Source organism: Eptesicus fuscus, chromosome 15, assembly GCF_027574615.1.
Source record: "Eptesicus fuscus isolate TK198812 chromosome 15, DD_ASM_mEF_20220401, whole genome shotgun sequence".
NCBI lineage: Eukaryota > Metazoa > Chordata > Mammalia > Chiroptera > Vespertilionidae > Eptesicus > Eptesicus fuscus.
The window spans coordinates 78,633,188-78,660,722 of NC_072487.1; the positions used below are offsets into that span (position 1 = coordinate 78,633,188).

The window sequence follows — 27,535 nt, forward strand, 5'->3', positions numbered from 1 at the left end:
CTCAGTGGCCCTTTCTCAGCAGAGGCAACTGTTTCCTGAAATAGAGGCAGCTCCAGGCAGGGAGCGTGCCCCAGCAGGGCCCACGGTGCATCTGAAACCCTCAGATTGACAAACATTCTAAAATAGCCCTGACCGGTTTGGCTCAGTGGATAGAGCGTCGGCCTGCGGACTGAAAGGTCCCGGGTTCGATTCCGGTCAAGGGCATGTGCCTTGGTTGCGGGCACATCCCCAGTGGGAGGTGTGCAGGAGGCAGCTGATTGATGTTTCTCTCTCATCAATGTTTCTGACTCTCTATCCTTCTCCCTTCCTCTCTGTAAAAAATCAATAAAAATATTTTTTAAAAAAAACATTCTAAAATAATTTTCGTTTCTCAGAAGGAAACCATTTGTACAACTGTCAATGCCCTAAAAATGGTGGAGAATCCTACAGAACCATCAGTAACAGCTCATCCCCCGACACAAATCGCTCCCCTAGTGTCTCCTAGATTCAGCTTTGTTTAAAAAACACGGACAGCCGAAACCGGTTTGGCTCAGTGGATAGAGCGTCGGCCTTCGGACTGAAAGGTCCCAGGTTCGATTCCGGTCAAGGGCATGTACCTTGGTTGCGGGCACATCCCCAGTGGGGGGTGTGCAGGAGGCAGCTGGTCGATGTTTCTCTCTCATCGATGTTTCTAACTCTCTATCCCTCTCTCTTTCTCTCTGTAAAAAATCAATAAAAATATATTTAAAAAAAATAATAATAAATAAAAAACACGGACAGATAACCTAGGACGGAGTCTGAGGGCACAGAGCACGTGACCAGCCTGTCCTAAGAAACTCACCTTCAAAGCCCGGCACCCACGCTACAGTCCCGCTTGCCAGGCTCCTGGCGCCAGCCCGCCGGGCATGGGTCTCAGGACCCACCGTGCAAACACGTGCACCCACCCCCACTCCTTTTCACAGCTGTGCCAGCCCTCCAATCAAGTCCATGCTGTAGCTCTAAATAGAAAACAATAAATACCTGAAGTCCTTTTCTTACAGGTGGCAACATTTTTTAAATAGTATTCTCAGACTTCATGCAAACAGCCAAACAAAAACAATCCTATTTTTGGATTATATGAAAGTAGGCCAGCCGGTGTGGCTCAGTCGTGAGCGTCGACCTATGAATCAGAAGGTCTCGGTTCAATTCCCAGTCAGGGCACATGCCCGGGTTGAGGGCTCAATCCCCCGTGTGGGACGTGCAGGAAGCAGCCCATCAATGGTTCTCTCTCATCACTGATGTTTCTATCTTTCTCTCCCACTCCCTTTCTCTCTGAAACAAAAAAAAAAAACATATTTTTTAAAAATATGGTCTGATTAAGTGTCTGCTAGAGACACACCTCAGATTGAAAAACACTAAGATTTTATTTCTTTTATTTTTTATTTTAATATATTTTATTGATTTTTTACAGAGAGGAAAGGAGAGGGATAGAGAGTTAGAAACATCGATTCAGCTACCTCTTGCACACTCTCTACTGGGGATGTGCCCGCAACCAAGGTACATGCCCTTGACCGGAATCAAACCTGGATCCCTTGAGCCCGCAGCCGATGCTCTATCCACTGAGCCACAACAGTCAGGGCAACACTAAGATTTTAAAGTAAAAGGCTCACAATGCAAAGAGAAACCGAAAGAGAACCGAAGTGGCCAGACTGCAACCAGACAAAATGGACCTGCAAACAGAAATCCTGCTGGAGACCAGCAGGGGCATTTCACAATGAGGAGCCAAACAGGCAGCTATACCACCTAGGAACACACACAAAACCAACGAGAGCCTCAAAGGCATGAAGCAAAAACTGACAAAAGTGAAAAGAAAATTCATCAATAATCACCAATAACAGCTGGATATTCCAGCACCCTACTGTCAGAACTAACAGAAAACTATGAAGGAAATAAGAATAGGAGGACTCAACACCAGAGACCAAGACCCACCCCTGCACGGGAGCAGCCCGACCACGGCACAGTCCACACACTCTGCTCGGCACTCAGCAACGCTCCGGACGGAGCAGGTCTGAGCCACTGACACACTGACACATACAAACTAACGGAAGGTAAAGCCTGCCCTAACCAATCACATCCATGTTTCTCTCGTCTCTCCTCCTCCCTTCCACTCTCTCTAAATATCAATAGAAAAATATCCTCAGGTAAGGATTAACAACAACAAAAACAACAAAAACACAAATAACAAAGCATGACCGCAATGAAATTACATTAAAAGTCAACACTACAGGGAAATCTAGGAAATACCAAAATATTTCGAAATTAAACACCCTTCTAAATGAGCCGTTGGTCAAAGGGATCACAAGGGGAAAGAGAAATATCTTGAAGTCAAATATATATAAAAACACAACATTTCAAAATGTACAGGAGGCAACTGGATTTAGTTTGCTGGGGCGGCCGCAGCAGCGTACCGCAAACCGGGTGAATGAAAACCACAGAAATTCACCGTCTCACGGTTCTGGATGCCAGAAGTCCAAAACCAAGGTGTCGGCGGACGCCTGCTCCCTGATGGCACTAGGGAGCGTCTTCCTTGCCCCTCCAGGGTCTCCTTGGTGTTCCTGGCGGTGAGCACATCCCTCCAGGCACGTGGCGTGGTCCCCTGTGCTCTGTGCATGTCTGCGCACAGCATTCTCCTTTCTCAGGCGGACGCAGATCATATTGAATTAGGGGCCCACCTACTCAAGCACAACATCTGAAAGCATCTGCAATGACCCTATTTCCAAACAGGGCCACATTCTGAGGTAGGAGGGATTAGGACTTCGACATATCATTTTGGGGGACACAATTCAATAACACAGCTAAAGAAGCACTTTGAAGAAAATGTATCACTTTGTATTTTTTTAACAGTTTATAAAATATAATTTATTCAGAAAAAAAATATGTGTTAAGAACTTAATTCCAAAAGAGTGAAAGAGCCCAAAGGCTAAGCAGCACAGGGTCAGGTGCTGAGAACTGCCAGCAGGATCAGGCTTTGAGGGAAGGCTCCATCAGTCCTACCAAGATAGGGCTGCAGGCATAATGAACCCCTATGAGTTGATGGAGGTGGACCCTCCCCTTCCAAAAATGTATCACTTTAAACTCCCATATCAGAAAAGAACTTAAACCAAGATCCTAAGCTTCGACCTTAAGAAACCAGAAAAAGGACAACTAAACTCAAAGCAAGCAAGAGAAATAGAAAAGAAAAAAGATTAGAGTGGAAGTAAGTGAAATAGAGAAGAAAAAAACAATAGAGTAGCAACAAAAATCAAGTTACTTCTCTGAAGCTTCAACATAATTCACAAACCTTTGGCTAGAGACTAACCAAGAAAGAGAGAAAAGACTGAAAAATCAGGAGTGAAAGATGAACATTACTACACCTCTCTGAAACAATAAGGAGGATTATAAAGGAGTACTATAACCAACTGTATGCCAACCAAGTAAATGCCCTAGATCAGTGGTCGGCAAACTGCGGCTCGAGAGCCACATGCGGGCTCGAGAGCCACATGCGGGCTCGAGAGCCGCGGTTTGCCGCTCTGTTGACTAATGAGTTTGCCGACCACTGGATAGGGGCTTAATCACAAGGAACAACAACAGCCTGTAATTACTGGAATCGAGAGTCTAAGGCAGTGGTCGGCAAACTCATTAGTCAACAGAGCGGCAAACCGCGGCTCTCGAGCCCGCATGTGGCTCTCGAGCCCGCATGTGGCTCTCGAGCCGCAGTTTGCCGACCACTGCCCTAGATGAAGCAAGTACCACAATAAAGGAGACAAAACCTTTTTGCGGGTGGAGGGTCCTGCCTTCAGTTTGTAAAAGAAACACGACACCTCTGGGTGCCATGAAGCAGAGCGAAACAAAACGAGGGTGCCTGCATAGAAAGACCTCTTAGGATCAGCAACAGAGACGGCCGAACTGAAGGAGGGACTTGAATTCCTACAAGGAAAGTCTCCGAATGGCTAATACGCTCATCAGAAGATGCTCAACTTCACAGATCACCACACAACGAGGCCCACTTCCCACTTGGGAAGGCGGTGCCAGCAAGAGACGCCTGGGAGCTGCCAGGGTTCGGGAGCTGGGCTGGCAGCCGGCTGGTGGGCGTGCCCCGGTGCAGGCACTTGGGGAAACCATGCTGCACGGGCTGTCATGACCTCGTAACCCCAATGCCAGGTGCACGGCCGAAAATTCAACAGAGGTCCACACAAAGCTCGTGCCCGACTAGCCACAGCAGCGCCACTCACAGCAGACAAACGTCCATCTACCGACAGAGGGACCAAACGGGCCATCCCGACAGCTTCTGGAAGGACACAGCTGCCCACCGCCAGGGGAGCGAGGCCAGGCAGCTTCCTGCAGCCTCAGGCCCTCAGCAGTGACGGAGAAGGACCGGACAAGCAGGAGGCAGCGGTCCGCCGGTTTCTGCCACTCACACCCTGTCTTTAAAGCAACATAAAGGGTCTGAAACAGAAGCCAGAAACTCGAAGTAGGAGGGCAAGCCCCCCCGGGGCTAGCCAGTGTCTCCACCCCAAGGCAATAGGCATGGCTTCGCAGGACGCTCACAGTTCATGGCAGATAGAGCCACAACGGAGCCGCAAGTCAGACCAAAGCAGCAGCGGGGGCTACAAGCTGCCTGGTGAGCAGTGCAGGCAGCCAGCGGACTCGCGGCCGAGGGGCGCTGCCCACTCCAGACTGGCCTGGCAGAGTACACTCCGGAGCGTCCCTGGTTTGCAGCTGAGACTGTTTGCAAGCAGCAAGCTTGGGTTGAACTGCTTCTCTGACTCGTAAAGCAGCTCTACTTGTTGGCTGTGCACACTGTAGTCCAAACCTCAGACTGCCTGGCAAGACATTCCCCTCCTCTTCCCCTTCTGTGAAAGGAAGACATTGGGACAGTCGCCCTACTGGCTGATAGGGCTGTTGTAAGCATTAAAGGGGAAACCCCAAATAAGTCACTTGGGAGAGCACCCGGCTCTAATACACAGACTAATAAACCCCATTTGCTGATGGAAAAACACCAACAGCCGCCATCATGATTATCACTCCCTGGTCCCAGCCACACGAATAAATGGATCCCTGCTGGCCCTCGAGTCGGGAAGATAGCTGAACCCGTCCCCCTGACGGCACTGGACACGGAACGGGGGCAGAACCCAGCATGGCTCCTCTCAGCTGCTGTGCATCTACCCACAAAAACCACTGCTAAAATGTCCAACACCCCCACCCCAATTTTTATATATTATTCTTATTTTTGAGGTAGAGGTATCGGGCCCTAAAGAGAGTTTCTGAAGTTTTCTCCGAATATCGGGAGAAGCCTGAGTTAGAAATTGGTGTCATGCCCGGTCGGCGTGGCTCAGTGGTTGAGCATTGACCTATGAACCAGGAGGTCATGGTTCGATTCCTGGTCAGGGCACCTGCCTGGATTGCGGGCTCGATCCCCAATGTGAGGGGTGCAGGAGGCAGCTGATCCATGATTCTCTCTCATCGCTGATGTTTCTATCTATCTTTTTATTTTTTTAATATATTTTATTGATTTTTTACAGAGAGGAAGGGAGAGGAATAGAGAGTTAGAAACATCGATGAGAGAGAAACATCGATCAGCTGCCTCCTGCACACTCCCTACTAGGGATGTGCCTGCAACCAAGGTACATGCCCTTGACCGGAATCGAACCTGGGACCCTTCAGTCCGAAGGCCGAGGCTCTATCCACTGAGCCAAACTGGCTAGGGCTGATGTTTCTATCTTTCTCTCCCTCTCCCTTTCTCTCTGAAATCAATAAAAAAATATATTTTTAAAAAATTGGTGTCATAAAACTAGTTAGTCTGCCTCTGAGCCAGGATCTAGGTTAATACGTTTAATCTCTCCAGGAAGAGAGGGAGCTCCTGAGGGTCCTGCCTTAGAATGGCGACCTTGGTGTAATTAATTGGCTGAGATGGGCTCTGTTCATTCCCTCCAGAAGGCCTATCAGGAAATGGTCCCAGTTCCAGGCTCCCTGGGGGCGGTTACAGGCCCACAAGGGATCAGTGGCCAATAGAGCAGTGCTTCCTGCAGGGAATTGGGGTTTGTCACATGCACGCCATTCACACATTGCAAGAGGACCCAGAAGCCTGAGCGGTGTGGTTCAGTGGTTGAGTGTCAACCTATGAACCAGGAGATCATGTTTTGCATCCCAGTCAAGGGCTCATGTCCAGGTTGCAGGGTCGATCCCCAGAAGGGAACGTGCAGAAGGCAGCTGATCCATGGTTCCCTCTCCTCATTGATGTTTCTCTCTCTCTCCCTCTCCCTTCCTCTCTAATATCAATAAAAATATAAAACAAAATAAATAAAAAAGACCCAGAAGAGCAAAGCAAAGCTGGTGGACTCTTACTTCCCCAACTTCAAAAATTACTGCCAAGCTATGGTAAACAAGACAGTGTGGCCCCGGCATAGGACAGACAGACAAGCCAATACACTAGAACTCAAGAGTCCAGAAATGAGTCCTAACATTTATAGTCAGCAGTTCACAACCAAGGTGTCACGACAATTCAATGTGGAAAGAACAGTCTTTTCAGCCAAATGTGCTAAGACAACTGGGTTCCCACCTGCAAAAGAATAAACAACCCTACCTCACTCCACATATGGAAACTTTATCAAAATGGATCCTAGACAAAAATAAGAGCTAAAACTACAAAACGCTTGGGAGAAAAACAAAACTCATGACTTCAGATTTGACCTTAGATATGACACCAAAAGCACAAGCAAGAAAAGTAGACAAATTGGACTTCATCAAAATTAAAAACATTTGCACTTCAAAGAACACTATCTACAAAGCAAAGAGACAAACTACAGAATGGGAGAAAATACTTGGTAATCATGTACTATGAGGGATTTGTATCTACACCCTTCACAATGTAAAAAACTTCTACAATTCAACAACAAATAGACAATCCAATTGAAATGGACAAAGGATTTCTGTAGACATTTCTGTAAAGATGATATACCACTGGCCAATGAGCAAATAAAAAATGCTTAACATCACCCAGCTGGTGTGGCTCAGTGGTTGAGCATTGACCTATGAACCAGGAGGTCGGGGTTCGATTCCCGGTCAGGGCACATGCCTGGGTTGCGGGCTCGATCCCGAGTGTGGGATGTGTAGGAGGCAGACGATCCATGATTCTCTCTTATCAATGATGTTTCTATCTCTGTCCCTCACCCTTCCTCTCTGGAATCAATAAAAATATTTTAAAACAAACAAAAAAAAGCAAGTGCATATTAAAAACAAAAATGCTCATCATTAGTCAGGAGGGAACTCCCAATGAAACCACTTCCCACACACGGCATGGCTACTACCAAAAAGGCAGTTAATGACCAGTGCTGGCAATGTGTGGAAAACCTGGACCTTCACACACCCCCGAGGGATGCAAAACGCCGTCTGCTGCGGAGGACAGTGTGGCCGTCCGCACACACACAAAACAGTTGCCACAGTCCCTGGCAGGTAGCTCAGTTACAGCCTCGTCCTGATAGGCCAAGGCTGCAGGTTCGATCCCTGGTCAGGGCACATACAAGAATCAACCAATGAATGCAAAAATAAGAGGAACAACAAATCAATGTTGCTCTTTTGCGTAAGCTCTCGCTCGCTCTCTAAATAAATAAATAAATAAATAATCACATAGGCACATCCCAAAAGTGACCAGACAAAATAACCAAAGAGCATAGTGGCACTGAACATCCCTAGTCATTGGGGAAATGCAAATTAAACACACAACACCCCTACCAGAATGGCAGGGCTAAAACAAAAGGACAAATGACACCACATGTCAGCAAAGATGTGGAGCAGCTGACACGTCTTACACGGTGACGTGGCACAGACCACCCGATACAGACGCACATCCTGTGACTCAGCGCCCGCTCCGAGTACACCCCGACAGAAACGGGTGCCTGTCTTCCAAAGACACACACAAGGGTGTTCACATCACCTCTGCCTGAACACCCCAAACTGGACCCAGCTCCCATGCCCACGGGCACACAGTGGAGGAGGCGCTACTCCAGCGGAGTGCACAGCAGGGAGAAGGAACACTCCCAGGGCCACAGGCGACCTCCCCAAGGTGATGCTGACGGAAGAAGGCAGACCCAGTGCACGCTGCATGGCAGCCCTTACCAAGTTCACAACCGGCAGAACCGACCGCGGCATCAGAAGCCGAGACGGCAGTTACCCTGGGGAAGTACAGGACAGACCAGAAGGGCCCAGGGGACTGCCGTGGTTCTGGTATGTCCCCTGCTTGATTGGAGACATGTATGAAAATACACACATAACACGTGCATTGTCCTATAGTATTGTATCATACAGTAAAAAAATGTCCCCCCAAAATGCAATCTGCATACTTTGGTTAAATGCCTGCTGTTACTGAACCCTGCAAAGGGACATGACAGACCTGTCTCGGCTTCTATGAGGAGGAGAGCAGAGGGCACACGTGCTGGGTGTGGGGCAACAGCCGTTCCCCGCCACATGATGGCGTTCGTTTCACCCAGTGCTCACGGGGTTCAGGACACAGGCCAACAGCGAGGCTGAGGAAGCAACCAGGCCCTCAGCCTAAACACCAGCCTTGGACTCCATGGGGAGGAGACGACCTGACCTCCAGGATGGAAATCATCTTAACCAGCTTAGCAAGCCTTTCTCCACCACACAGGTCAGAAGCCCTCCAGGCCTCCCTCAGGCCAGCACCCTCGAGGTGTCAGGTGCTTGCAGGACCCAGAATCCGTATCTCCTTCCCCACAGGAATTCTACTGTACTGAGGCCCGGGGCACGAAATTCTGCACTGGTAGAGTCCCTAGATCTGGTCAGCGACCAGGGCCGATATGTGGGGCAACTGGCGGGGCAATCAGGGCCCCCTCCCCCCCGCCCCCCGCCTTGGCCAGCCTGGCACCGTCTGCTCACCAGCCCCGCCCCCCGCCACTGCTGCCAGTCACCAGCAAGGCAATGGGGGGTGGGGGGACAGCGCTAGCCCACTCTCCTGCCAACCCCCCCGACACCACCCCCCCGCCACTGCAGGTCGCTTCCCTCTGTGGGGGTCACTGGAGGGGTGGTGCCCCCCCACCCCCACCCCCGCTGGTACCCGCCTTAGCTGGCCTGGGGCCTGCAGGCTGGGGGCAGCTCCTGAGTTGAGCATCTGCCCCCTGGTGGTCAGTGCATGTCATAGCGACTGGTCATTCCACCTGGTCATTCGCCATTTGGTCGATTTGCATATTAGGCTTTTATTATATAGGATGGTAACAAAGCAGTTTTTCCTTATAGAAGTATTCCAGTTGATAAATCGAGAAAGACTGCATTTTGCAACACCTGATGAGTTAATGGCTCTGAGCAATAACATAAATGATTGTTAACATCACAAAACCATCGTATTATGCCTGATTAAAAAACTCAACACTGTACCAGTTACTACGTATTCTTGCTAAAACAATTTTTTAAAGACAAACTTACATCTGATGGAGCCTCTAGCCCTAGGCTGTCCAACCAAAACATAATGTAAGCCACAACCTGAGCCATGTATGTAATTTTAAATTTCCTAGTAACCACACTTTAGAAACACAAATTACTTTTAATAATATTTCATCTAACCCAATACATCCAAAATGGCAGGCAAACAGTATTTTGCAGTATTAATGTGACACTTGACGCTCCCTTTTCCCACGAAGTCTTCAAAACCTGGTGTGTGTGTGGCCCTTCCCCCTCCCAGCTCACACCAACACACACAGTTCAGCTGCTCCACAGCCACAGGAGGCTGGCAGCTACCTCCCTGGGAAGCAGCCGCTCCATCTCCAGCTTCAGTGACGGGAAATGCAGGGGAGGAGCGTGTTAAACACACTGGGAGAATGCAATCAGCAACACTAAGGGTGTGGGAAAGTTTGGGACAAATGAACCATTATCTTCAAGACTTAATTGCAAGAAAAAGATAAATACATGGAATTCAATACATCAAGTTTTTTAAGAGATATCTATGGGCGCCGAAACTGGTTTGGCTCAGTGGATAGAGCGTCGGCCTGCGAACTGAAAGGTCCCAGGTTCAATTCCAGTCAAGGGCATGTACCTTGGTTGCGGGCACAATCCCAGTAGGGGGTGTGCAGGAGGCAGCTGACCGATGTTTCTCTCTCATGGATGTTTCTGACTCTCTATCTCTCTCCCTTCCTCTCTGTAGAAAATCAATAAAATATATTTTTTTTAAAAAAAAGAGATATCTATGGGCAATGAATAGACCATACTTTGTTCCTAATTTACAATGAAATAAAAATCAGGACAAAGACGGGATATTTACTGACTGGAATATAAATATTAGCTGTAACAGTCACAGATGAAGTATGTCTGAGAACTGCTTCAAAGTAGCTGAGGGAGGGCAGCCAGCCACGAGCAGGGGACGATGGCAGCAAGGACAGGCACGCGGCCCTCATTCTCCCCACGTCTGCTCTGACAGACCTGAGAAGTCCCACAGCACATCGCCCAAAACTCTACAAACGCACTGCCTGCATGTGCTCCATCACCATAACCCTGGTGGCTGCCAAGAGCAGTGAGTGGCTAGGGGACAAAGGAGGGAGATGGTTCACTCTAAAATACTCTTTTATACCCTTTAAGTTTTTAATAGTGTAGCTCAAACATTATCTACTCAAAAAATCAAACTCAACACACAAACCTTGACTCCACCCACTGCAACCCTGCCTGTTCCCAGGCCCAGCCCCCTCACTGACCCCTGCTCCGTGCTGCTCTTCCTTCCAGCCACTCTCCACAGCACCAGCATCTTTACAAAGATGTTCCATGTCTAAAATCCTTCAAGGACTGTTTAGCCACTTGTTGCCATGGCGACATGGCCCTATATGACCAGTCCTTGCCTCTCCCGGGTCACCTCATGCCACTCGCCCTTTCTGACCCAGTAATTGAACCGAAGGGTACAGGCTCACCCAATTCATAATCAAGGAAAGGGGAACGTCCCCGCAATACACACCACAGGCTAGGAAGTGCTAAGCGGCGGGAACGGTGCGAGGAGGGTGCAGGAGCACACACTCACTGACACAACCGACCCGTGAGGATCAGAGAAAACACGACATAGCTGGCATTCTTGGGTTTCTAAGTCTCAATTTTCTACATTTGCTAAAATCCGGAACTTTTTATTTAAAATGTACATACTAGCCCTAGCGGGTTTGGCTCGGCGGACAGAGCGTCGGCCTGCGGACTGAAGGGTCCCGGGTTCGATTTTGGTCAAGGGCATGTACCTTGGTTGCAGGCACATCCCAGTAGGGGGTGTGCAGGAGGCAGCTGATCGATGTTTCTCTCTCATCGATGTTTCTAACTCTCTATCCCCCTCCTTTCCTCTCTGTAAAAAAATCAATAAAATATATTTTAAAAAATAACAAAATAAAATGTACATACTAAAAAAATTAAAATTAAAATAAATAAAAAATTAAAATGTACACACTATACCTCACCACTCCAATTCCTGCCTCACCACCTTCACGACCCGGACTAACACGTCCTCACGCTCATGTCCAGCGGCAGCCGTCAGGGCAGCTCAGGCCTTTCCTTGTGGACTCTTCCCAGATGCCACTCATTTCCTACTCGGTAACATGTGCTCTATCACACGATGAAATTTTGTAAAATCGGGGACCCATCTCAAAAGCACGTGTACCCTCTTACACAATCCCTCGAACAGCCCTTCATAAACAGAAGTGCTCTGTTAGCGCTCACAGACCCCTAGAAAGAGCCTTTCAAATATACTCTGGTCAGAACCTACAAGCCTATCAAAGGAAGATGCAGAAAGCATTCCAAAACCTTTCCAAAATAAAGCACCGACAGTGATGGTATTGGGGAAGTGGCCTCTCACCGGGAAGACACCGTCTGAGGAAACACCACCTAGCTGGCATTCTGGCATTCTTGGGTGGGTTTCTAAGTCTCAATTTTCTACATTTGCCAAAATCCGGAACTTTTTATTTAATATGTACATACTAGCCCTAGCCAGTTTGGCTCGGTGGGTAGAGCGTTCCAAGTTAAAAGGACCACTGCAACGTTCTGTTTTCAAAACCCAAAACCTCTGAAGAGAGCTGCTTTAACACACGGGAAAGCCAGAAATTAAATAAAAGCGAGCGGTGAATGGGAGGGCGTCTCATTCTGGAACTGATGTGTTCTGCACCCCCCGGCCGAGACCACGGGCTCCAGTAGCTGCGCCTGGCCTGGCGGCCCCCCGACCAAAGCCAAGGCCTTCATCCAGCACCGAGTCCAAGCTCACCGAGACAAAGGGAAATGACACACGACAAAGAACACCAAGTTCCTGCCGGGAAGAGCCAAAAAGATGGCTCTTGTGAGCTGCATTACTTTCCAAGACCAACTCAATAAATGGTGGCCAGATACACAAACCTGTTCTGTGACAGAACAGGAAGCAGAAGCAGGAAGCCGGGCTCCGGGCCCCACGCTGGCACTGACCAAGGTGGGTCTCCAGCAACCCAGCTGCCCACGACGTCCCGAGGGCAGGCCCAGGGCTGAGATGCTCCCACTGCCCTGGCTGACCTGCACGACCCCAGAGCACAGACCACAGGGAGGCCCCAGCCAGGCAGCCCTGCCTGCCCTGCCCCAGGTGCTGTGCTTCCGGGCTGAGACCGCCTCTCAGACTCACAGTACCTGCTCTGACTCCTAGATGGCAGAGCAGACTCCCACCCCCTTCTCTTATCCAACGCCAACTAAAGAGGAAAGAGAAACACACGCCCCCTGGGAGACACGAGAAACCAACCCCACACTAGCATGAACAGGAAGACACCCACACAAGGCGCAGAAGTGGGGGTGATGCCTGCAGCTAAAAAGGGGTGTGGATGTGAACTCCCACGTGAGGAACGCTGGACTCTCAGGTAGGTCCCTGGGCCCCGCCTGCACACAGTCAAGCCCTCCTCTTCTGCAGCATGGGACACCGGAGGTCAGCTCTGTAAGCTCCACCGGAAATGGACCACAGGGGACAGTGGACACAAAGAAAGCCAGGAGCAAACTCCTCCACTGAAGCAGGAACATTGGGTAAAGGTGCCCCTGAGCCCCGCAGGCCTCCTCCTGTTCTTTAACCTTCCAGAACATCCACTTACACCAACAAGGCCAGACAAAGGGGAAGGGCCCTCTCCAAGGAAGCCAACCCGCAGACGGGAGCCTCTGGGGAGAGCCAACGAAAGCATGAGCATCAATCACCCTCCAACAAGTAAACGAGACCCCCAAACAGCCTTCCATCCGGATCACTTTACTCTGAAAGGCGAAACACAGCCAATGGGGCCACCGGACACTGGAAGGTCTCCAGCGAGAACGTAAGAGCCCAGATACATCAGGGCATGCAGGGAGACAGAAACTGCAAGAAACAAACACTTTCAATAACGTCTTTATTGATTTTTAGAGAGGGGATGGGAGAGGGAGAGAGAAGCATTGATGTAAGAGTAGGACATAGATCAACTGCTCCTGCACACCCCCTACAGGAGGGATCAAGCCCACAACGTGGCCATGTGCTCTGACCAGGAATCAAATCAGCAACCCTGTAGTGCACCGGTCTATGTCCAACCAACTGATTGAAATAAAGAATATTATACACATAAAACAAGAACAGGAGGTTAACAAGAACAGAGAACAGTAAAGAACATGAAAGCAGAAGTTAAAAATTCAGTGAAAGAATTGGAAAGTAATCAAAGATGCTCCCAAAAAGGTAGAACAAGAAGACCAATGCTGACAAGGAGAAGACATTTTAAGAATCAGAGTCCTAAAAGCCTAACATCCAAGTGAAGGAAGGGAACGGAGGGCAGAGAGGAAACAGTAGAGTATGACCTGCCTCCAATGCGTCCTACAGAAACGCCCTACACTGAAGGGCGCCCACCTCCACATTTCCCGGCCGTTGAGCACACCACCCGGCACGCGGAAAAGGCTCCCCCTGAGGCGAATCACATCGAGGACGCAGTGACCCTGGACGTTCAGTGAGGAGGGGAAGACCGCTCGCCAAGGAGTAAGAATCACACTGTCCTTCTCAGCAGCAAAATGAAAACGAGAAGAAGCTGGAGCGGTAACTTCAAACGACTTCCCACCTGGAACGCCCTGCTCCGCCCACTGTCCTGTCAGACAGTCAGGTCCCAACAAACCCCGCGAAGCACCGGGCCTGTGCTCCAGCACTCGGAGCAGGTCGCGAGGGGGGCAGGTGGCGAGGGGAGCAGGTGGCGAGGGGGGCAGGTGGCGAGGGGGGCAGGTGGCGAGGGGAGCAGGTGGCGAGGGGAGCAGGTCGCGAGGGGGGCAGGTGGCGAGGGGAGCAGGTGGCGAGGGCAGCCTGGCCGCGGTGAAGGTCCGCCTCTCCAGGAAGGGGAACTCCCTGGAGGACAGCACCCTGACGGGGGCAGCGTGGCGCAGCAGCGGCGGGAACACTGGTGAGCTGAGATGAGTGGTGAAGACGTAAAATGAGAACTGTTTTGCCCTGGCCGGTTTGGCTCAGTGGATAGAGCGTCGGCCTTCAGACGGAAGGGTCCCAGGTTCGATTCCAGTCAAGGGCACATGCCTGGGTTGTGGGCTTGATCCCCAGTAGGGGGCCTGCAGGAGGCAGCCAATCAATGATTCTCTCTCACTGATGTTTCTATCTCTCTCTCCCTCTCTCTTCCTCTCTGAAATCAATAAATATATTTTTAAAAAATGTTTTACAGAATGAAAGGTGTGAGAACATTATTCTGAGGTTCAAAGGAAATTGGACAAATGAGAAAAGAAGGCAATTATTGACTCCAAGGCAGAAGAAAAGGATGTGCCAAAAAAAACACACCTGTAGCCCACCTGATGTGGCTCAGTGGTTGAGCACCGACCTGTGAACCAGGAGGTCATGGGTTCGATTCCCAGTCAGGGCACATGCCCCGGTTTCGGGCTCAATCCCTAGTGTGGGGCATGCACGAGGCAGCTGATCAATGATTCTCTTTCATCATTGATGTTTCCATCTCTCTCTCTCTCTTCCTCTCCCCCTTCCTCTCTGAAATCAATAAAAATATATGTTGTTGTTTTTTTAATTGTAGTTTAGCCTCCCGTTCAGCATGGCACAATGACCTGAACAGACCAATGAAGATTCTGGATGGGGATTTCACCAAAATTGTGAGTTACTGAGGGAAGAGAGTATGAGAGAACTGCAATCACCTTTACCATGAGTGGAAGCCAAAAGATAACCCCTAAAAGTTGATGAAAAAGTAGAAAAAGACCAATACACGACACATAGCAGGGGACTTACACAGCGAGCACATGCCAGGCTGCCAAGCGGCCGCCTTTCCCAGGTGCATGTGCGTACATTATTGTAAGAAACAAAACATTAGGTTCAAGATACATGGCAGCCCCGGCGGCCAGAAAATTACAGGACTGGCCTGGGGCGGCCTCCTGCTGAAAGGTGACGGCCGCTGGGTCAAAATTTGCCTTAAGGCAAGTGCGCCACCCGGGGTGCTGGTGCTGGGAGGTCCTCGCACAGAAAACCCCAGGAGCCCCGCTTACTAATCCGCAGGGTGGAGGTGGGGCCACAGTCCAGGAACTCAGTTCTTTTTACACTGGAAACCAGGGGGGAGTGAACACTTTTAGGGAGCAGGGGCTCCGAGCCGCCTGCACCCATCTCCTCTGCCACAGGCTCCGGAACCCTGGGCCTCGCTGGGCCTGCGTCCTTGGGTGCCCACGGCAGACAGCACCCACCCCCTGCGAACACCGCCAGGCTTCCATGCGGGCGCCCTTGCAGAGCGGGCGCTGGGGCAGCGCTGACACGGGTGGCGTTCAGTGCCCACAGCTCACTCTCCTCTCACTCTCCGCAGCTCGGCAGAGCCCTCCAGCCCGGGCTGCTGTGGAGTCAGAGGCGTCCCGGGCCATCTGCTCATCAGGTGTTAATGAAAAGCCTACTATGTGCCAGGCACTGGACAAGTGCTAGTCCGAGGACCGACTCGTCCTGTGTCTTCCACGTCTGGTTCCCTCACCTGTTGAACAGGAAAACGGCCGACGGGACTTATCCCCGGGCTCGCTGTGCCTGCAACACAGCAGGGCTCAGTAAGCGGTCTCACCGAGCATCGCAGGGCTTCTCCTGTGAGCCTGGACGCGCCTTCCTTATCGCATTCACCTTTCCGTTCCTGGAATGTGGCGGGGCTCGGACACTCTCCTCGCGTGCAGTTTAACAGCCGCCCTGCACTCTGCTAACATCGACACTCCCGACGATGCCAGGGGAAGGTGAGTAAAACGAGTGTCCACTACCTGGGTTCCCAGCCTGGCCCGGGCACCCGGCCGCGTCCCGCCCTTTAGAAGTGCGCGCGGCTACCGCCGCACCTGGAGGGACTGCCCCGGAAACCGGCTCGGTCCTCACTTTCCCAAACCCGCCCCTGCGCGAGCCGGGACCGCACCACTCCCGCACTGGCGCGGGCCGGCTCGGCGCCTTTCGCTCCAGCGGGAAGCTGGGGTCCGCCCCGGAGTGGGACTCCCGTGCCGCCACCCTCGGCACCGGCCTCGGGGGAGGCCGGGAGCATTAACAAAGGAAGGGAAGTTTCTCCGTCCGGAGCCGGCGGAGCGTTCGCTCAGGAATCCACCCGAGTCGCGCACTCCCGGGCTGACAGCCGCCAGGGCCGGGCAGCTTTGTCCGGGGAGGCGCGCGGACCGCCAACTTTTCGTTAAAGACGCGGCCGTCCTATTCGGAACAAAGTGGAAGGTCAGCGGGGCGCAGCGGAGGCGCCGGGAGCGCACAGGCTCGCCCGGCCGCGCCGCGAAGTTGGCCGGCGCGCCCCACTTTCCTTTTTGTCTTCGCGGCTCCGCGGGCTCCGCCGGGCCGGCGGGGGCGGGGGCGCGCGGGCGGCGGCCGGGCCTCCCCCCTCCGCGCCGCGCCCGCCCCGCTGCGCCGCCCCCGCCCGCGCCCGCACAAAGCGCGCCCGGCGCCGCGCGGCCCGCACGCCCGGGGCCTCGGCCCGGCCTCGGCCTGAGGCGCAGCGGCGGCGAAGAAGCGCGGGCCCGTCTCCGGCGCGGCGCCCCCGCCCGTCCGCGCGGCGCCCCCGCTCGGCGCCCCCCGACCCCGCCGCCCCGCGCCGCCCGCCCGCGCCCGCCGCCGGCCCGTCGGTCCCGCTCCTCACCTCGGCATCGGCGGCGGCCATGGCCCGGGCCCGCAGCGTGGCCCCGCCCCTCCCGCGCGCCATCGCCCCGCCCGCGCCTCGCGGCCCAGGGCGGGGCGGGCCGCCCGGCGAGTCTGCGCCTGCGCCCGCGCCCGCGCCTGCGCACTGTGGCCCGGACAGCGGCGTCCGCGGCGCGGGCCTGCGTCAGCCGGAACCGGGGCGCGCGGGCCGGCCGGGGGCGGGGCCCGGTGGAAAGGCCTTCCCGGGGGCGGCGCGGCCGGCGGCCCTGCCTTTTCACGAACACCGGCCCCAATTAGGCGTCCGGCGGGCGGGCCGGGGGCGGAGAAGGACCCCTGACCTCTAACCTCGGACACGTTGTTCGCGGGCCTTCTCTGGGGGCGGTGCCCTGGGTGGGGGTGCGCCAGGTTGGGAAGGGGTGCCCGTAGGTGCTGTGCGGGTTATGGGGGATGCCCCAGCTGGGGATGGTGTCGGGGCTGCGGAGGCCGCCCGAGGCGGGGAAGGGGACTGTCCCACTGGGGAGAATGGCTCCAACTTGGGGGGACGCCCCACTGGGAGCGTTGTCCGCGTTCGGAGTTGCTGCGTTAGGGAAGGTGCCGCGATTAGGGGCAGTGCCCCGCCCGGGGGTGTCCCAGCCGGTGGCTGTGGGGACTGTGAAGGAGTGTGCCTTGTTGGGGAAGGTGCTCCACCTCCCCCTGGGGAGGGTTGCCCCCGTTGGGGGGTGTTCTGGTTAAGGGAGATGCCTGACTTGGGGGTGCCCAGCCGCGCAACGTCCCTGATCACCCCAAGCTCCATGCCCAGTTGTGCACAGGACAAGACCCTGCGCACCAGCCTTCTCTGGAAGCACTGGCTTAGGCCTCCCGGTCCCCACGTCCGGACCAGTTCCTCCCACCCCCTGGGAGTGGAGGAGAGAAGCGTGGACTGAAGTGGGGGTTCTCTGGCCAGTCTTCAAAACAAGAACTGAAGAGGCCGAGTGGAAGGTTAATCGGCCCCTCAACCCCATGAAGGTCCGGTCTCCTGGGAGAAAGACGCCAGGAAATGCCTTTAAGTGTGTCACTGACGGTGCACACAGGTGCAGAGGAGGAAATGGGTGCCTCTACCTACCAAGGAAACCTCCCAACGGTTTCTCTCTGGCAGCCTAAGGCAGCTCGTGACAGGCCGGGGACCCCCAAGCTCGCTCTGGAGCCTCGGACAGGAGGCTCAGGAAGTTACCCACCAGGGTTCATACCACCCAGCCTGACCCACCTTCAGCCACACCTGCCTCTCTGGGGCTGTCCTCTCCATCTCCATCCTGCCTTGGGCCCTCCTCCGTCCCCTCCCGGAAACCCTTTCAGCTCAGGTATCTGAGTGGCTCACTTCTCTGCCATCCTTGGGTCTCAGTACCACGTCGCCACTTAAAAAATGGTACTGTGCCCCAGAACTTCCTTGCTTCATTTTGCTCCGTAGCCATATTGTCTGTTTTTTCTCACTATAATGTAAGTCCAAAAGGCCAAAGGTTTTGTCATGTGTCCTGGTGTTTAGAACTCTACTTGGCACGTAGGATTCAAAATGAACATCAGTGGTTGAGCGTCGACCTATGAACCAGGAGGTCACAGGTTGATTCCCAGTCAGGACACACTGCCTGGGTTTCGGGCTCGATCCCCAGTGTGGGGGCGTGCAGGAGGCAGCTGATTAATGATTCCCTCTCATCATTGATGTTTCTATCTCTCCCTCTCTGAAATCAATAAATGTATTTTTACATGAACATCTGTTCAATGAATGATATGAAAAAAAATCCTTTGCCAGGCAAATACCAAAACAAGTGAAATGTCAGAAGTCGGCCGCACTCCTACTTTGGACCATGAGGGCAGCCTGCCCCATCCTCGGGATCACTGGCAACATGTCAGGTGCTGCACTGTGCACGTGACGTGTTAACTCTAACCATCAGGTCAGTCCTGAGAGACAGATCATTGTTCTTATCCACATTCTGTGAATGTGCAAACCAAAGCCAGGGAGTTGTGTTCAAGGCCACGCAACTGTCTAGGGGCAGAGGTGCGATTTGAACCCGTGTGGACTTTGCTTTCGACTGAGGCTACAGCTTCTAGCAGATGTGTTAGGTTATCCTGTCGGTGGTAAACTTTGTGCTTTTCTCCAGTTTTCATCCTCTCCTCGTCCTACAAATAATAAAACGTGGCCTGGTGCATAGCTGCCCGATAAAGAGCACATTTCCAACCGCAAAGGGTGGCCAGTGGGGTGTGTGCAGAAATGATCATCTACCAGCCTGTCCCCCCAAAAGCAGGAGGGGCAGGCCCAGAAAGCTGAGTGAGGGTGAAAACTGTAACAGCTGCCCTGGGTCCAGGGGTGGGAGCCTGGACCAGACAATGACAGCTTCATCACCAGGCCCAAACCCTCCCCCGCTGGGCTGTTAGATGTTCAGGAAATAAACTGGGCATGTTGGGGGCACGGGGGCTCCACCTGTCCCTTCATAGGCCCATGAGTTTGTTATAGGTTAAGGTAACAGACCCGCGGCCAAGGTCACCCTTCACCATACGGCAGAGCCAGACTTTGAACCCAAAGTCTTAACCGCACCTCCCGTTTTCCCAAACTTTGTTCCAGGACCGCTGGCCAGGTAGGGCTTGGAAAGCCCGCAGGATGCCCCTTCGGGGACCATCTTTCTGCAAAACTCTGACAGTATCTGCTCGCGGGTTCCTGAGTGCCAGGTGACGGCCCTTTGAAACACAGACCTCAGGAGCAGGCCTGCGTGTTCCTACTTGGACGGGAGGCAAGAAGCAGAGTCTGTCGGACGTGGCAGTGGTGCCAGCAGCAACGTGACACTGGAGGCCAAAGCTAAGGGCAAACCCTCCCCTTCACCCCCGCGGGGCCTCCTCTGGCGCAGCTCTAACCTGCGCTGCCCGGAAGGATGGGTGCTGGCCGGGCCATGCGCGCAGAGGGAACGGCGGTCTCCGAGTTACCGCCCGGGCTCCACACCGGAAACCCAGGGCCCAGGGCCCGGGGAATGCGCCCGGGAGGGAGGGACCTAGGAGGAGGGGCGCGCCCAGGAGGGGAGGAGCGACAGGGGCAGGTGCCCGGAAGGGGCGGGTCGAGAAAGGCTGGCGCCCTGGGGGCGGGGCTTGGTGGTGGGCGGGGCCTCGCCTGGGAGGGATGAGGGCGGCCCGAGGAGGGGGCCCCCAGGCTGGGCCGGCGCACGTCCGGCCGCAGGAGGGCGCCCGAGAGGCCGGCCTGCGCCCAGCAGTACAAATGAAATGCTTTATTTACACCGTGCGGGGCGGGGGTCCAGTCCGGCCCGGCCCTCGGCCTGGGAGAGGCCACCCTGGGGGCGCCGCAGAGGCGTCCAGGAGGAGGCGGAGGGGCCGGCCGGGCGCATCGAGTCCTGAGAGGGCCGGGTCAGGCCGGGAGCAAAGGCACGGAGCCCTGGGCGCCGGTCCCATGGCAGAGGTTGGCCAGCTGGGAGGAGGCGGCGGGGTCAGCTCCCGGGGGTCAGGCCGGGGTCCGCACTGCCGCAGCTCTGCTCATAGGACGGCGGGGCCTCTGCGGAGAGAGGGAAGTCAGCATGGGGCCCGTGGCACCTCCGTACCCAGGCCCCAGGCCCGCACTCACCACAGGGGTGGGCCCACAGGCTGTACTCCGGGGGGAGGATCAAGGTACTGGTGGGGGGCACCGGCCCTCCAGACCCGTCTGCGAAGTAGGGCACAGTGGCACCTGTGGAGACGCACAAGGCAGGGGGCAGAGGGTGGGAGGCGGGGCTGCCGCACGGAGGACAGGGTTCAGGGGCGCCAGGCACGGCCCCGAAGGCGGCAGGCGGCCGCAGCTGCACGTGGCTCTTGGCAAAGAGGGAGACAGGGTCCGCCAAGGGGGGCTGGCCCGTAGCCTCAGCCCCAGCCTCCTCCTGGGGCGGGGCAGAGGGCACCACCAAGGACTGAGCCCCAGGAGGGGGCCCGGGGCCTGGCTGGGGACTTGGCGGGGCTGGGTTCACAGCGATATTGCCGATGAAGACCGGGAGCGTCACGGAGGCTTCCGGCGCCTTCAGGGAGACCTGCGAGGGGCGGGTGGTGAGGGTCCAGACCACCAGGCCCCCTCCCCACCCCCACCCCCCGCCGCCCCCCAGCCCCAGCACCTGCAGGTAGTAGTCGACGTGGATGAGGCTGCAGCCCGGCAGGGCCGACTGGGGCAGGGCGGGCACCAGGATCTGCTCTTGCCACTGCGTCCGCCTCCAGGCCTTGACGCCGGCCCCCTCCACGTCCGCGATGGCCCGCACGTCGTAGATCCAGCGCTTGGCCTTGTAGGACACTTTCTAGGGAAGGGCCAGCCTGTGAGCGCCGGCAGGCAAGCGACCTACCCCCCCACCTCCCACGGGGACCCTGACCTGCAGCAGACTGGCCACCACCGGGCTGGTGTCCTTGCCCGACTGGTTGTCGATGTCAGCCTGCAGCCGCAGCACCTGCCCCACCACGTAGCCGCGGAGGTCGGTGCTGGCCGTGAGCACCACGCTGCCCGTCTTCACCAGCTTGTAGGAGAACTTCTTGGTGGTGGAGGCCACATTGGGTTGCTTGGGGGGGGAGGGGCAGACAGTTGGTGGACCCTGTGGACCCTGGCCCCGCCCACTCAGCCCCGCCATACCCGGACCCTGGACAAAGCACAGTCAGCTCGGGACAGGGAGGCCACTGTTCTTCCAGACCCTGGCCCTCCTACCTTCGCCGGGGACAGGGCGTCGCTGAAGTGGGGGCCACCAGCCCCCCCTCACCTCTATGTCCGGGATGCTGTTCAGGTTCAGGGGGCTCAAGACGTAGAACACACAGCTGCACTGGTGATCCTTGGAAAAGCGCGGCGTGTCGATGGTGGCCCGCACCTGGTACACGATCTTCCCAAAGGGGCCCTCGAAAGACGTGGGTGCCGTGGCTGGAGAGAGAGCACAGACTGGCACCCAACTGGCCCCCCACCTTCCCCCTCCCCCACCAACGGTCACCACCAGGCCTGGCCCGGCGGGGCGCTCGCTCACCAGGAAGCAGAAACTGGAAGGGGAAGCTGTGCTCTCCAGTAGGCAGGCTCCCTGCGGAGACATCAGGGAGGTGTGGGGGGGCCGAGGGGACACCACAGGGCCCAGGGGAGAAGCAGGCACCACAGCCAAGCGGCTTGCGCTGCTCTGGCTGCTGGGATGCCCCGCCCCTGCGCCCAGCAGCACAGGCCAAGGCCTGGGCAAAGGATGGGCCGAGAGCTTGGCTTAGACCAGTGGTCGGCAAACTCATTAGTCGACAGAGCCAACTATCAACAGTACAACGATTGACATTTCTTTTGAGAGCCACATTTTTTAAACTTAAACTCCTTCGATCGCCACTTCTTCAACATAGACTCGCCCAGGCTGTGGTATTTTGTGTAAGAGCCACACTCAAGGGGCCAGAGAGCCGCATGTGGCTCGCGAGCCGCAGTTTGCCGACCACAGGCTTAAACGACAGGGCTCAGAGCTGTCCCGGAGGCTGGAGCCCCCACATCCAGGAGCAGCTGCCCCTCTCCGGCGCGGCCCAGAGCCTGCCAGGGAGAGAGACCCATCAGGGTGCACAGCCCTGCGAGAGGGGGGCCAGTACGGGGTTCCCAGAGGCAGATGGAAAGGGGGGTGGACAGACAGGCTGCCAGGCAGACGCACCTTTGTCCGCCAGCGACAGGGCGCTGTTGACGTAGCCCTCCTCCGCCACGCACGCGGTGTCGTTGGCCTTGGCAGAGACCCTGCAGGAGCCGGTGCAGCTCACCCGGATCGCTGCAAGAAGGGGACAGGTGTGAGCCCCAGCCGGCCGCCGGCCCGGCCCTCCCTGCCCCCAGCACAGGCATTCAAGCTGGGCTGGCAGCCCCCCCGCCCCCACCCCGAGTTGTGGCCTGAGAAGGCCAGCATGGTTTGCTGCCTTTTAGAAGACCGCTCCTGCCCATCCCCAGCCCGGGGTGCTCATGGGGAGCCGGGGTGGTGAGGCGCTGGACACCTGTGCTGCTGCCCCCGGGTCACCCAGAGGACACACCTGGGCCCGCCAGACCGGGTTTTCCGGTGAGAACCCGGCTCCCACAGGGGGTGCTTGGGGCATGAATGAGGAACAGAGGCCCACGGGGCTGCTGACCGCTGACCGGCCTTCACGCTGCCTCACAGGCAAGTCAGTTAGCCGGGGAGGCACCCTGCACCTCCAGGGAGCGCGCTGCTGGCCTCACCCTGCAGGAATGTGGTCAGACCCGCCGGAGCAGAAAAGGCGCACAATGGCGGGTGGGGTCAGCCTGGACTTCCTGGGCCAGCGCTGCCCAGCAGGCTGGTTTTCTGCATCCAGAGAGGCCTGGTCCGCTCCCCTGCTCCCCAGCGGAAGCGCCCAGGCCAGGAACCCTTGGCAGCCGCTGTTCTGTGGTCAGGAACTCGAACGTCTCAGTCCAACACCTCTGCGCTGAGTCCCAGAGGGGCAGAGGCCACGCTGGACCACCATCCCAGGAGGCTGGGCACCGAGCAGGTAGAGGGGCAGAAGCTGAGTGGCAGGTGGCCCTGTGGCCCCACCCTCCTCTCATGTAGGGCTGAGTCAAGGTCAGAGACCTCGGCATCTCCGCCCAGTCCCACTCCTTCCCTGACTCAGTGTCAGGTGAGGGGAAGGTGACGCAGTCTGACACCTGACTGACGGAGCCTCCATGGAGGAAGCGCCCGGGGCCCGCCGGGCACTGCCAAGTGACCCCAGTGGACGGCACACGGAGCTGAAGGATGGATCTGCCCACCTCTGCCCAAATTCCTACCCACCACACGGAGCTAACTCCACTTAGCTCAGGGATGAGTTGTTACGTGGAGTTTACGTAGTAGCAGACGAGGCACAGGCTCCAATCACTTGTAACCTTCCGATTGGCAACTATTAAATACTTTGAGGCGTTGAGGGGGAAACAGACACGCTGCAGTAACCAAATGTAGGCGCCAGGGGCCTGGAGAGGCGCCAGGCAGGATGGGCGGAAACCAGGGACCCAGCAGCCCTCAGAACCTCACACTATCTACCCAGGAGCCCCAAGCACCGCCGCTCGTAAGGCCGACAGTCGAGGCCCAGTCCACGGGCACGGTGGGTGGCTGAGACTCCCCCGCCCAGCTTGGCCTGCCCCCCAGAGTTCAGGTGAAGTGCCGTGGGGGCACCTGACCCCGGAAAGAGAACCGGTATCACAGCGAACATTGGTTACCCCCGAGGGCCCACGCGCGTGGCCTTCCCAATGCCCAGCAAAGAGCCCTCTGCACACACGGAGGCCCCTTCGGGACCCCGACTGAATGAGCCGCGTCCAGTCTCCGTCTGCGAGGAAACCGTCCTGTTCCTTCCACCCTCTTCTCCAGGACGATGGAGCAGAGGGATGGACACGCAGCGCGCTGCCTGCCCCTGGAGGAGAGCGCGGCCATCGCACCGCAGTGCCCACTGCGCAGATGCCGACGGGCCGGTGCGCTCACAGCGCTGAGCGGGCTGCGGCCCGTGCTGCGCCATCCAGGTGCGGACGCTCAGCTTCCCGGTGCTGGGACATATCACGGACAGCGGCACTGAACTGACGGGTACCCCTGTTTGGATGTTTGGGGCTGCTCCAGTTCTCCAAGGAAAATCACCACGTGGCCCCGCTGGGATGGCTCTGTGGTCGAGCGTCAACCCATGAACCTGGAAGTCACGGTTCGATTCCTGGTCAAGGGCACATGCCCGGGTTGCAGTCTCAGTCCCCAGTGAGGAGCGTGCAGGAGGCAGCTGATCAATGGTTCTATCATCACTGATGTTTCTATCTCTCCCTTCCTCTCTGAAATCAATCCTATATAATAAAAGGCTACTATGCAAATCAACCGAACGGCGGAACGACCAGTCACTATGACATGCACTGACCACCAGGGGGCAGACACTCAACGCAAGAGCTGCCCCCTGGTGGTCAGTGCGCTCCCACAAGGAGAGCGCTGCTCAGCCAGAAGCCAGGCTCAAGGCTGGTGAGCGCAGTGGCGGTGGTGGGAGCCTCTCCCGCCTCCACAGCAGTACTAAGGATGTCCGACTGACGGCTTGGCCCTCTCCCCGAGGGCTCCCGGACTGCGAGAGGGCGCAGACCGGGCTGAGGGACCCCACCCCCGAGTGCACGAATTTCATGCTCTGGGCCTCTAGTAAAAATATATTAGCCCTGGCCGGTTTGGCTCAGTGGATAGAGCATCAGCCTGCAAACTGAAAGGTCCCAGGTTCGATTCCGGCCCGGTTGTGGCTCGATCCCCAGGACGGGGCGTGCAGGAGGCAGCCCATCAATGATTCTCTCTCATCATGGATGTTTCTATGTCTCTCTCCCTCTTCCTTCCTCTCTGAAATCAATAAAAATATATTTAAAAAAAATTTTTTTAAGAGAATCATCTTTTCTTTCCCTACCTCTAGCCCACGAGCCCCTTCTCTCTGTCCTGGTTCCAAATCTGTCACACGAGGATGACAGCGCCCACCTCCCGGGCGGCCATGAGAATTCGCCGAGTCGGACCACAGAAAGTGGGAGGGTGGTGTCTGGCCTGTGACAGGAGCTCAGTGAGCGGGTGGGGCTGGGGGCTGGCTGCTGTCCTCCTCCATGTCCTTCCCGGGACGGAGGTCTCCCCACTGATCACTGGCTGGCAGCAAGGATTCAACAAGTATCTTTTGAATGAAAGAAGGAAAAAGAGACCATCTTTCCTTTCCCCGACCCAGGCCTGCTGGGAGAAAGCCCAGCGCAGCTCAGCGCCCACACGCCCTCTGCTCCCAGGGTCACCTGGCCAAACCCACCTGCTCCCCCGCCCATCCCCCACCTTTCCCTCTCCCGCCCTGAGGCCCGCACTTTCACAGGTGGGACCACCAGCGGGGCTCCCTCGCCTTCTGTGGGAGCCCACCCACCACACAAAGGCCGGGGGGCTCTGTCCAGGCCAGACCAGTCCCCCACAGCTCGGGCCATCCCTCCACCGTGGTCAGCCACAGCCTGCTCCCTGGGCCCCGGCTACAGGAGGTGACAGGTGGACAAGCCAGGTGATGAGCTCGGCGCTCAGTTGCCCCAGCTGCGAGGCTGCGCCTCCTTCCTGGGCCCAGCACAGCACTCTCCCGCCGGAAAGCTGGCCCCCTCGCACTTCTCACCCCTCGCTTGTGCCCCAGGGAAGGACCGCCTGGTCCCCGCTGTGCCCCTGCCACACCCACTCCCACTCAAACCCCAAACCCCAACTGGGGAGATGAGAAAGGAGGTGACGGTCTCGTGGGGAGGAGACTCCACAGGCCGAACCCCCAGCGAGAGGTGAGCAGGCTCCTTACACCAGCCTCTTCTCAGACCCCCGTGGCCTCCCACTGTGGCGTGAGGGGCAGGTGAGGCCTGTCCAGGACGGAGGCGGCGGCTGCCCAGGGGGGCTCTCGGCCCTCAGTGGGGACCAGAAATGCTGAGCTGTCAACCACACAGGGGTCTGGAGGGCCAAGGTCCAGGGGGGAGCCGGGCGGCTGTGGTTTTGGCTGAGCACCCCGAGATAGAGGAGCACCCTGAGGTGGAGGGACACGACGCACAACCTTGCGCTCGGAGCCAGGGATCCCCCCCCCCCCACCCTGAGGGTCGAGCCCCGAGGACGCACCCAGGCCCCAGGGGACACCTCGGACCGGAGAGGCCGGCACCTGGGGAGGGTGCTGGGGAGGGCGGTTGCGGCCACCTGATACCCAGTTCCAAAGCCCCGGGTGTTTGCAGCCGCAGGGGGACAGGCCAGGAGGGCTCAGGTTCACCTCCCAGATACCAGCGGGGCCGGGGGCCTGGGGCACCCAGGGGTGAGCAAGACACCCCAGTGCACAAGTACAAGCTTAGACTGGACGTAAGCAGGTGCCCGGGTAGCCCGTGGGTCCAGCTGGGAACGCAGACTCGGCAGTGGGACTGTCTGCGCCAGGAGCCCCGCCTCCAAGCAAGGGCCCAGCAGGTGCAGGGCACAGCGGACCCCGGAGACCCGGCAGGGAGGGGCGGAGCTCGCCTGTGTCCAGGTCACAGTGGGCTCTGCCAAGGCGGACAGGCTCTAAGCCTTCTCCCGGGCGGGCGGAGAGGACAGGAAGGGCAGAAGCGGAAGACTGGGCCACCCAGGCCTCCCGGCTCTGCCCCGAACGCCGCCGGCCTCCCACCCACCACTCCCAGCACCCGGGGCACCCGAGTGGCGCCCATACGGGCCCTGGACTGTGTTAGGGGAGAAGCGGGTGTCCCAGACTCAGCGACCTCGGCAGCGCTTCCGGGAGCCCCGGCCCAGCCCCAGGAGCGAGCGCAGCCACCTGAACCCACCCCCGCCCGGCCCGCCCCAAGGCGACCCGCGCCCACCTCGGAAGGGCAGAGGCGCCCCCAGGCACACGTGCACGGCCCCTGCCAGCGGCTCCCCGGGGCTGTAGACGATGCGGCCGTGGCTCAGGCGGATCTCGAAGAGCTGCACCCGCCCCATGCCGCCCGCGGGCCCGACCGGACGGCCGCTCGCTGCTGCCCCCGCCCGCCTGCTGGCCGGCTCTGCTCTGAGCACC

At 56.7% G+C, this 27,535-nt stretch overlaps 2 protein-coding genes across 3 annotated transcripts in view; both read right to left on the reverse strand.

Moving 5' to 3' along the window:
* The window catches only part of EHMT1 (euchromatic histone lysine methyltransferase 1), a 75,492-nt gene extending 58,389 nt beyond the window's left edge, over positions 1 to 17,103 (reverse strand). For both annotated transcript variants that reach the window (XM_054726908.1, XM_054726907.1), the window contains exon 1: positions 17,061 to 17,103. In XM_054726908.1, coding sequence (XP_054582883.1) covers positions 17,061 to 17,081 — 21 coding nt within the window. In that variant the 5' untranslated portion in view covers positions 17,082 to 17,103. The remainder of the gene's footprint in view (positions 1 to 17,060) is intronic.
* Positions 17,104 to 20,277: 3,174 nt separating this feature from the next.
* On the reverse strand, positions 20,278 to 27,525 carry ARRDC1 (arrestin domain containing 1). The gene is made up of 8 exons (XM_008152660.3): positions 27,342 to 27,525; positions 22,696 to 22,806; positions 22,054 to 22,104; positions 21,799 to 21,953; positions 21,421 to 21,603; positions 21,172 to 21,348; positions 20,655 to 21,090; positions 20,278 to 20,585 (listed from the first exon to the last, which is right to left on the reverse strand). The coding sequence occupies exons 1-8, from the start codon at positions 27,457 to 27,459 to the stop codon at positions 20,521 to 20,523; spliced, it is 1,296 nt and encodes a 431-aa protein (XP_008150882.2). The 5' UTR covers positions 27,460 to 27,525; the 3' UTR covers positions 20,278 to 20,520.
* Positions 27,526 to 27,535: the final 10 nt, after the last annotated feature.

Bases quoted from the DNA above. Each gene is read 5' to 3' on its own strand.
- ARRDC1 (XM_008152660.3), bottom strand. From the start codon at position 27,459: ATGGGGCGGGTGCAGCTCTTCGAGATCCGCCTGAGCCACGGCCGCATC. The intron at 22,807-27,341 runs GTGGGCGCGGGT...CCCTTCTTGCAG, and splicing joins GGCGCCTCTGCCCTTCCGAG to CGATCCGGGTGAGCTGCACC. The intron at 21,349-21,420 runs GTCAGGGTCCCC...GCCCTTCCCTAG, and splicing joins TGGTGGCCAGTCTGCTGCAG to AAAGTGTCCTACAAGGCCAA.